Here is a 10966-nt window from a genome sequence, read left to right on the forward strand (position 1 = left end):
CAATCTCAATTCAACCTCCCACACGATCTTAATCCAGCATTTCCACGATTCTATGTAACAAGTGCAGAGCCATTTTCATTTTCCATTTTTTGGCCCCCTCTGGCCAATCAGTGCCCCCCCCCCCCCCCCCGCTATCTATTGCAGGAAATAGCGTACAGGTGCCTCTAAAATCTCTCTAACCGGTTATAAAAAATAAATAAAACATCAGTGGATTTTGTCATTCTTAAGTTTACTGCCACTTTAACCTTGCTGTTGTCGGATGAGCCAGCTAGGCTGCTGCTAATAACAAATGTACCTAAACTTTATTTTTTCATAGTAATGATGAGATGGTATTTCTAGCACAGCATGGAAGCCGGAAAAGCTCCTTACTAAAGATGGCCATACACGATCCAAACCGATTTACAATCTCTGGAATATTTAAATTTAGAGTTACCAAAACTAAGTAAAAAGAGGACAAAACTAATAAACCTTTTACTACCTACTACTACTAGAGCTGCACGATTCTGAACAAAAATGAGAATCCCAATTTTTTTGCTTAGAATAAAAAGATCACGATTCTCGCTACGTAAAATCTTTCACATTATACAAAAAAAATAAAAAAAAGGGCCAACTTTACTGGTTAGTTTTTTTTTTTTTAATTGCATTTGAAAGACTGCTGCACAAATACAGTGTGATAAAAAAATTGCAAAAACCTCCATTTTATTCTCGAGGGTGTCTACTAATATTATATATATTTTTAGGGGTTCTAAGTAATTTTCTAGCAAAAAAAAGAAATAAATTATTTTAACTTGAAACCAACAAATGTCAGAAAAAGGTTTAAAGTCTATTTCATTGACAAATTGTTACAATGTTTATATTTTAAAGCGGAGCTCCACCCTAAAGTGGAACTTCCGCCCATCGGATTCCTCCCCCCCTCCGATGCCACAACTGGCACCTTTCAGGGGGGTGCAGATACCTGTATAGATCCGGGCATAGATATCCGCAGATGCAGCCGCAACGCTTCACTTCCTGATTCCCTGACCGAGGATGGCGGCGGGGGGCAGCCGAGAGACGATTGATCGCTGGTCATCTGCTACCGACATCGTGGGCACCCAGGACAGGCGAGTGTCCATTTATTAAAAGTAAGTAGCTGCTGGCTTTTAATATTTTTTATTTTTTTTAAGGTGGAGCTCCTCTTTAAGTTCCACTGATAAAGAATGTTGTGATTCTCGGCAGACTGCCCGTTTTTTTCTCTTCCTTTCTTTTAATGGTTTCAGAAGAGCCGAGAGAATTCTTTGCATAGAAAGAATTGTGAAACACTTTAGTCACGATCGCAATAACGATTCTTGGCGATTATTTGTGCAGCTCTCCCTACTACTAGTTGCTGGTAGATTCAAAAGGAGAATCAGATGGTACAATGTGAGTTCAGCCTTAAAGCTGGCCATACACGATACAATCTGAATATACAATATTCTTTTAGCTCTACCAAAATGTAATATGAGGAAAGACCTAAACATTCCATTCAGTGTGTAGCAAATCAGACAGGCCCTCGCACCACAAGCTAATAACAGATCTAAAGAAGATTGTACAATCAGATTGTATAGGGCAGTGATGGTGAACCTCGGCACCCCAGATGTTTTGGAACTACATTTCCCATGATGCTCCACTACACTGCAGAGTGCCAGAGCATCATGGGAAATGTAGTTCCAAAACATCTGGGGTGCCAAGGTTCCCCATCACTGCTCTAGTGTATGATCATCCTATGGAAGATTTTAGTACACGACCGAGATATGATTTTCTGAGATCACCCTTCTTTTTACAAACACACCAACGTAGATCTGTCTTTTATTTCTGCCTCCCGAGTCATATGATATTAGATACTTGAGCTGCAGCCTACATGACACATGTGAGATAACTAATACTCCGGCTCATACAGATTAGGCAAACTTTAGCTTATGAGCTGTGGCTATATAATAGGCTGTATCCTTGTTAGTGTTCCTCATCACTGGCAGCAAAACGGGGAGTAAAAACAGGAGGCTGATCTGCGTTTTTATCACCTGCAACCTCCCACATGAATTTTTACTTTTTTTTACACTATGTTGTGTTTGGTTGGTGGTTCCACTTGCCCTGTATTTATCTGTATTTCAATGTAAAATACCCCTCAGGTTTAAAAAAAAAAAAACGAGGCACTTCAAAAAGCGTCAGTACTGCCACCTGACCTCCTGTGAAGCAGGTCTAAACCGCCTCTATAAAGCGATCCACCACAGATTACTTTATTACTTTTCAGAGGTGTTTCCGCCCTTGGGAATGAGGCCTTAGCCCAGGTTCACACTCAACTCGCACGATTTCAAACCAGCAATGCAGTGCGACTTTGGGGGCGATTTGACAGATATCTGTGCGGGTTGCTGCACAGACGTCTATTCCAATCGCCCCCAAAGTCTCCAAAAGTAGCACTTTTGGGAATCGATGTGACGCCGCACTGGTTCGGATGGTGCGAATGCCGGAAACGGCCTCTGATTTAGCAAGGAAAAAAAAAATCGCATGGAAAATCGGCCCAATGTGAACGTCGGCTTAGCGAGATTTCCCACCACATCCTGTCCTTACAAGAAGTCGAGGGTCACCAGTTCAGTGGGGTCACCTCTACAATCACCCCAATCCACAGAAAAGGTTTTGACTGCAGTTAAAATTTGCCGGCCAATCAGCAGCACTCCTGCGTTATCTTACCTTACTGGTTGACGCCATCGTTTGAACAAATCCCGACAGCAATTGGCCATGAGGCTAAACATAGGAACTCCGGAATACGAGCCAACTAGAATAAAAACTGACTTTTTGGGGTTTTTTTATGAAGGTTCCAACATCCTGAATCGTCTGCGACACGTTCCAGGTCCCTCTAATTCAGATGTTTTATTATCCTGAAGACAGAGGATGGGAGAGAAAATCACATGATCAACGGAAGCGCCATTTCACTTTACATAAAAAGAAATCAGGAATATTACAATCGGGGTTCCCCTTTATAACCCTTACATTTCACTTCACAGTAAGGTGGCCCCGGGTGACTTCAGGCGAGGACAATCATCACAGCGCCGCCCCAAAAACAGATCAATGAAATGTGGAAAATACATAAAAATAAAGAAATAAACTATAAAAAATAAAAAAAATAAAACATAAATCGGCTCCAGAGATCCGCAAGAAGCCAAAATCCTCCCAAACGATTGGACAGTCACAACATTTCCCGGAAACATCAAATATTTGTAACAATTAATCACTATTATGACTCCGGGTGAAATGTAAAATGAGGGCGGTGTAAAAGAAAAACTAAAAGTAAAAAAAGGAGGTTAAGCATTTTTCAGTGCGGCTCGGTGTACAGGAATTGTCACCATCACTGGCGTTGCTGTGGATGAAGGAAATCCCACATTTGTGTAGTGAGGCCGTCACCCGGGGTGAGCTTGTTGTGTAAACATTACATTGTAGTATCAACTATGATGTCATAGGCTGCAGAGAACGGCTCAGGACTTCCTGGCACTTCAGGTGCTCCTGGCTGCTTTGGGGTCGGAGTTACACCGAGACAAGTTTTTAAAGATCAAGACCAAAAACCGATACTTTTTTTTTTTTTTTATATCATGACAGTGCCATGAATATGCAGCACTGAAAGGCGGCAATGATGGGAACTGATGGGCAATGATGGGAACTGATGGGCAATGATGGGAACTGATGGGCAATGATGGGAACTGATGGGAACTGATGGGCAATCATGGGCAATGATGGGAACTGATGGGCAATGATGGGAACTGATGGGCAATGATGGGAACTGATGGGCAATGATGGGAACTGATGGGCAATGATGGGAACTGATGGGCAATGATGGGCAATGATGGGCAATGATGGGAACTGTTGGGCAATGATGGGAACTGATGGGAACTGATGGGAACTGATGGGAACTGATGGGAACTGATGGGAACTGATGGGCAATGATGGGCAATGATGGGAACTGTTGGGAACTGTTGGGAACTGATGGGAACTGATGGGAACTGATGGGCAATGATGGGCAATGATGGGAACTGATGGGCAATGATGGGAACTGATGGGCAATGATGGGAACTGATGGGCAATGATGGGCAATGATGGGAACTGTTGGGCAATGATGGGAACTGATGGGAACTGATGGGAACTGATGGGAACTGATGGGCAATGATGGGCAATGATGGGAACTGTTGGGAACTGTTGGGAACTGATGGGAACTGTTGGGCAATGATGGGAACTGATGGGAACTGATGGGCAATGATGGGAACTGATGGGCAATGATGGGAACTGATGGGCAATGATGGGAACTGATGGGAACTGATGGGCAATCATGGGCAATGATGGGAACTGATGGGCAATGATGGGAACTGATGGGCAATGATGGGAACTGATGGGCAATGATGGGAACTGATGGGCAATGATGGGAACTGATGGGCAATGATGGGCAATGATGGGAACTGATGGGCAATGATGGGAACTGATGGGCAATGATGGGAACTGATGGGCAATGATGGGAACTGATGGGCAATGATGGGCAATGATGGGCAATGATGGGAACTGTTGGGCAATGATGGGAACTGATGGGAACTGATGGGAACTGATGGGAACTGATGGGCAATGATGGGCAATGATGGGAACTGTTGGGAACTGTTGGGAACTGATGGGAACTGATGGGAACTGATGGGCAATGATGGGAACTGATGGGCAATGATGGGAACTGATGGGCAATGATGGGAACTGATGGGCAATGATGGGCAATGATGGGCAATGATGGGAACTGTTGGGCAATGATGGGAACTGATGGGAACTGATGGGAACTGATGGGAACTGATGGGCAATGATGGGCAATGATGGGAACTGTTGGGAACTGTTGGGAACTGATGGGAACTGATGGGAACTGTTGGGCAATGATGGGAACTGATGGGAACTGATGGGCAATGATGGGCAATGATGGGAACTGTTGGGAACTGATGGGAACTGTTGGGCAATGATGGGAACTGATGGGAACTGATGGGCAATGATGGGAACTGATGGGCAATGATGGGAACTGATGGGCAATGATGGGCAATGATGGGAACTGATGGGCAATGATGGGAACTGATGGGCAATGATGGGCAATGATGGGCAATGATGGGCAATGATGGGAACTGTTGGGCAATGATGGGAACTGATGGGAACTGATGGGCAATGATGGGAACTGATGGGCAATGATGGGCAATGATGGGCAATGATGGGTGGCACTGATTGGCAATTGGCTGGCAAAGGGTCAGCTTATATTTAAATGACTGAATTCTGTTAGCAAGACCGACGTGTTCCGTCAGAATCAGCGGCTGTGACATTCTGTAACGGAAGAGAAGTTCCGTCAGAAGACGGCAACACCCGGCACATTATTATATTATTATGTAAACTATTTTTATTGTTTGATAGCTGATGAAGTGTAAATGTAACTAATGAGGAATGTTTTGTCTCTTGCTGGACTCGCACTCACTACACTCTGCCATTTATAAAACATTTATTATTTATCCCACAAGCCCCGACATCTCCATATAAAAGAGTGACAACACTCAGCGTCTGCCATACAATGCTGGAGTGTTGTCACCCCGCCACCCCCGCAACGCATGTTCTGGCTGTGTGGCCTCAGCAGATATCTAGTGCACCAATCACTTTATTCCTTCCACTCTCTAATCTGCATTGAAAAACAAAGAGAGTTTGTGATTGGTTGGATGCCTTTCTATGTAGGGTTCTGCTATTCTGTCTGGAGAGATGGACACATAGGGAGACCTCAGGGACCAATCGGCTACCATCCTGGGGTGGCCCCCTGGGCACGGCTCCGAACCACCCGTGACTACTGACTGGCCCCGATGTGTTCGGTTTGCAGGGACAGAGGACCGGACAGAGGACCGGACAGAGGACCGGACAGAGGACCGGACAGAGGACCGGACAGAGGACCGGACATTGGTTTTCCAGACACGACCTTCTGTCTTTAGGGAGACACATGAAGATCAATGTATGAAAGATGATATAATCCAATATAAATATCCCATCCTTCCGGAGGATACCTGAGCACAGGGAGATCAATGAGGGAGGTAAGTGTGCACAGAAGGTAGTGACTGACCTCAGCTGGCAGGGTAGATGGGGCAGGTGATGGGGTAGATGGGGCAGGTGATGGGGTAGATGGGGCAGGTGATGGGGTAGATGGGGCAGGTGATGGGGTAGGTCGGATAGTTGGGGCAGATTGGGGTAGGTCGGGCAGATGGGGCAGATTGGGGTAGGTCGGGCAGATGGGGCAGATTGGGGTAGGTCGGGCAGATGGGGCAGATTGGGGTAGGTCGGGCAGATGGGGCAGATTGGGGTAGGTCGGATAGTTGGGGTAGGTCGGGCAGGTGGGGTAGGTCGGATAGTTGGGGTAGGTCGGGCAGATTGGGGTAGATGGGGCAGATTGGGGTAGGTCGGGCAGGTGGGGTAGGTCGGATAGTTGGGGTAGATGGGGCAGATTGGGGTAGGTCGGATAGTTGGGGTAGATGGGGCAGGTGATGGGGTAGGTCGGATAGTTGGGTTAGATGGGCAGATTGGGGTAGGTCGGGCAGACTCTCTCACACACGTACAGGTCCTCACAATACTTTTCCGGCCTCCATCGGGCGATGCTGGGGTTTGTAGTTCCTCGGGCTGCAGTGCGATGTCTCTCCGGTGTCGGGTAACCAGGCAACACACAACACACCGGCCGCTCTCCGCGCCTCTCACCTGCCGGGCCGATCCTCGGGGAGGGCGGATCTCCGATCACCGATCACCCCGCATACAGGGAGCCCTGGAGGGGGCGGAGCCTGCAGAGTACGGGGGGCGCCACACCAGCGGGGACAACAAGGTAGGGGGGTTACAGGAGGCGTGACGTCAGAGCCATGTGACCGGGTCAGAGGAGGGGCTTCGGGAGGGAGAGGGAGGAGCCGGAGGAGGAGAAGGGGGAGGGCAATGTTAGTGAATATAAATGTAATGATGAGGCTGCTGTGTGATAGGAGAGGCTGTATAATATATAGGTGATCATTATAATACATGGGGGGGCTGTATAATATATAGGTGATCATTGGAAGACCCGCTTAGTACAGTGGGGGGGGGGGGGAGGGGGCTGTATAATAGATAGCTCTATATATATATCTCATTATAATACAGGGGGGCGTATAATGTATAATGTATAATGTATAATGTATAATGCTCTCAGCATAATACTTGTCTGCACACACTTCCCATCATCTCCTCTTTACCTTTGTACTTTCACAGGGGGGGGGAGGGGGGGCGGAGCTTTACATTCATTTTAGAGGTGATTTTTGCCCACTAGTGACCAAAGAAGGGGTTAATAGTGCCCACAAAGTGCCACTGCCCAACCAGTCATGTCAATGGGCGTTGGGTGTTGGGAGAGGTGTATGCGCTGCTCCTAAACCGCCCCAAAGATGCGACTTGCAGGACTTTTTTTTATCGCCCCGTATGCGCACCGCTCCAAGTTGTGGAAGCACTCCGACCTTCCCGCTGCAGTGCCAGGAGAGGCGCTTTGCCGCAGTGGACCTCCCCTCCCCCTCCTCTCCTCAAAACACTCCACTCCTCGGGTTCTCCTCGCTGGTTATCACCCCACCTTCCGTGCCACTTACATTTGTTTTCTCCTCTTTTATATCTCCATTGGGGTCCCCCAAGGTTTTTCTTGGACCTCCTATTCTCCATCTACACCTCCTCCCCGGGTCAGCTGACTGCCTCCCACGGCTTCCACTACCATCTCTATCCTGACGACACCCAAATCTACCCCTCTACCCCTCATCTCACCCCATCAGTCCCCTCATCTATCACTGATTTACTAACAGACATATCAGTCTGAATGTCACTTCACTTCCCCCAACTCAACCTATCCAGAACCGAGCTGATAATATCTCCTCCCCCACGTGCCCCTTTCTCTGAATTCTCTGTCAAAGTGAATGGCTCAACTATCAACCCATCCCCCACATGCCCGGGTTCTAGGTGTAAGCCTGGACTCTGATCTATCCTTTAAGTCCCACATCCAAAACTTACCGCCTCAACCTCCGCAACATCTCCACAATACGTCCCTTCCGAACCAACCACACCACAAAGCTCCTCGTCCAATCCCCGATCACCTCCCGACTACCGCAACTCCCTCATTGGTTTACCTTCACAGAGGCTATCCTCCTTAAATAGGAAGTAAACTCTCCCACTCTGATGCTTCTCTTCATTTAGTCCATTATAATAAGTCATTATCAGACTATAGCCACTGTAATCAGCCCAAATCGTATAATACTTACTGTTTAAAGAAACTTTAAAAAACTTGTTTCCAGGGGTTAGGCAGCGCCATCTTAAGTATTGTTTTCTGAGTCCACAGTGGAGTGTATTTCCGCCCTTACATTGAGCACTTCCTGTACTGTGAACCAAGCCTCCTTCTCAATCCAACGTTTCTATGGCAACCCTGCTTCCCTGTTCATAGCGGACTTGTTTATTTCATAGTATTTACTTGTGCTGATTATCTAGTGTTTGCCTGTGTGAGTCCTATCAGCTTCAGCTGATAAGACTGCAGTACTGCTGTCCGATCCCCTGGTTTACACTGTATGTGAGGTCACATGGTGTGTAGGAGGAGCTCTGAGTGATTAGCAGAGTTCAGTGCTGTGCTGTAGGAAGTCCTGATAACAGATAGATAAGACATAGAGAGTGTACTGTAAATCAGGGGAGATCTGGGCATGCTCAGTGACTTCATTCTACAGAACAAAAAGGATTACAGCAATACTAAGCAAGTAAGGAGATATCTACAAGCCGTGTTCATTAGGGGTTTTTATGCTGATTCACATGGGACAAAGTTGTGGGGGAGGGTTTACAACCACTTTCAGTCCATCATGAATGCTGTTGCCAGGCTCACCCACCTTACCAACCATTCAGTCTCTGCTATTCCTCTCTGCCAATCCCTCCACTGGGTTCCGCTCACCCAACAAATTCAATTAAAAATACTAACAACAACTTACAAACCCATCCACAACTCGCACCCCCCCCCCCCCCAGCTACATCACTAAACTTTTCTGAAAATACCAACCAAATTGTTCTCTTCATTCCTACCAAGACCTCCTGCTCTCTATCTCCCTCATCACCTCCTCCCCCCATGCTCACCTCCAGGACTTCTCCTGAGTCTCTCCCATCCTCTGGAACTCTCTACCTCAATCTGTCTGACTTTCTCCTACTTTGTCCACTTTTAGGCGATCCTGGAAAACCCTTCACTTCGGAGAAGCCTATCCTACTCCCACCTAACAACTGTACTTTGATTTCCTCCATCAGCTCATCCCCCACAGTTATTACTTCCTGTATCACTTGACCCTCCCTCTTACCCCCTGTACACACAGACGGACATTCCGACCACAAAATCTGTCGGATAAATTCCTACGGATTTACTCTGGAAGTGGTGTTGCATACACACGGTGGGACAAAGTTGTTGGAGAATCCGATCATTTAGAACGTGATGACGTTATTTCGTTGCGACGGGACTACGTTCAGGATAGTAGCCAATAGCTTGGGTCTCGTAATTTGATCTGAGCATGCGTGGCACTTTGTCCCATCAGGATTCTCTACAAACAAACAAAGTCAAAGTCCGATCGGATCGCGTTGTCAGAAAATTTTATATCCAGCTCTCAAACTTTGTCGGTCGGACATTCCGATGGAAAAAGTCCGATGGAGCCCATACACAGTCGGATTATCGGACAACGCGGTCCTATCGGACATTTCCCGTCGGAATATCCGACCGTGTGTACAAGGGCTTAGATTGTAATCTCTAACGAGCAGGGCCCTTGGTTCCTCTTGCATTGAATTGTATTGTAACAAATGTCTGTTCTTATATTGTAAAGCATTGAGCAAACTGTTGGCGCTATATAAATAATAATAATGTGGCGCTGTATAATATATACAGTTGTGCTCATAAGTTTACATACCCTGGCAGAATTTATGATTTCTTGGCCATTTTTCAGAGAATATGAATAATAACACAAAAACATTTCTTTCACTCATGGTTAGTGTTTGGCTGAAGCCATTTATTATCAATCATCTGTGTTTACACTTTTAAAATCCTAATAAAAACAGAAACTACCCAAATGATCAAAAGTTTTCATACCCTGGTGATATTGGCCTGATAACATGCACACAAGTTGACACAAAGGGGTTTGAATGACTATTAAAGGTCCCCATCCTCACCTGTGATCTGTTTGCTTGTAATTATATGTGTGTATAAAAGGTCAATGAGTTTCTGGACTCCTGACAGACCCTTGTATCTTTCATCCAGTGCTGCACTGACCTCTCTGGATTCTGAGTCATGGGGGAAAGCAAAAGAATTTTCAAAGGATCTGCGGGAAAAGGTTGTTGAACTGGATAAAACAGGAACGGGATATAAAAAGACATCCAAGGAATTGATAATTCCAATCAGCAGTGTTCAAACTCTAATCAAGAAGTGGAAAATGAGGGGTTCTGTTGAAACCAAACCACGGTCAGGTAGACCAACTAAAATTTCAGCCACAACTGCCAGGAAAATAGTTGGGGATGCAAAGAAAAACCCACAAATAACTTCAGGGGAAATACAGGACTCTCTGAAAACATGTGGGGTGGTTGTTTCAGGGTGCACAATAAAGATGGGCTGCATGATCGAGTCTCCAGAAGAAGCCATTACTACACAAATGCCACAAAGTATTCCGCTTACAATACACCAAACAGCACAGAGACAAGACTCAAACCTTCTGCCACAAAGTCATTTGGAATGAAGAGATCAAAATTGAGCTTTTTGGCCACAACCATAAATGCTTCATTTGGAGAGGAGTCAACAAGGCCTATGATGAAAGTTCCACCATCCCTACTGTGAAGCACGGAGGTGGGTCGCTGATGTTTGGGGATGTGTGATCTTCAAAAGGCACAGGCATTTGGTGAAAATTGATGGTAAGATGAATGCATC

General features: G+C 46.2%; 1 protein-coding gene across 4 annotated transcripts in view; it reads right to left on the reverse strand.

The window, feature by feature from the left end:
* ARL13B (ARF like GTPase 13B) overlaps positions 1–6914 on the reverse strand; it is a 33618-nt gene extending 26704 nt beyond the window's left edge. For 2 of the 4 annotated variants that reach the window (XM_077463271.1, XM_077463268.1), the window contains exons 1-2: positions 6606–6914; positions 2704–2891 (exon numbers count right to left, since the gene is read on the reverse strand). In XM_077463271.1, coding sequence (XP_077319397.1) covers positions 2704–2765 — 62 coding nt within the window. In that variant the 5' untranslated portion in view covers positions 2766–2891; positions 6606–6914. The remainder of the gene's footprint in view (positions 1–2703; positions 2892–6605) is intronic. The other 2 variants (XM_077463270.1, XM_077463269.1) reach the window with 2 other exon arrangements.
* Between the last annotated feature and the right edge of the window lie 4052 nt (positions 6915–10966).

This window comes from Lithobates pipiens, unplaced genomic scaffold (genome assembly GCF_037356315.1).
Source record: "Lithobates pipiens isolate NorthernLeopardFrog02 unplaced genomic scaffold, aLitPip1_a1.2 Scaffold_3, whole genome shotgun sequence".
In the NCBI taxonomy this organism is placed as follows: Eukaryota; Metazoa; Chordata; class Amphibia; order Anura; family Ranidae; genus Lithobates; species Lithobates pipiens.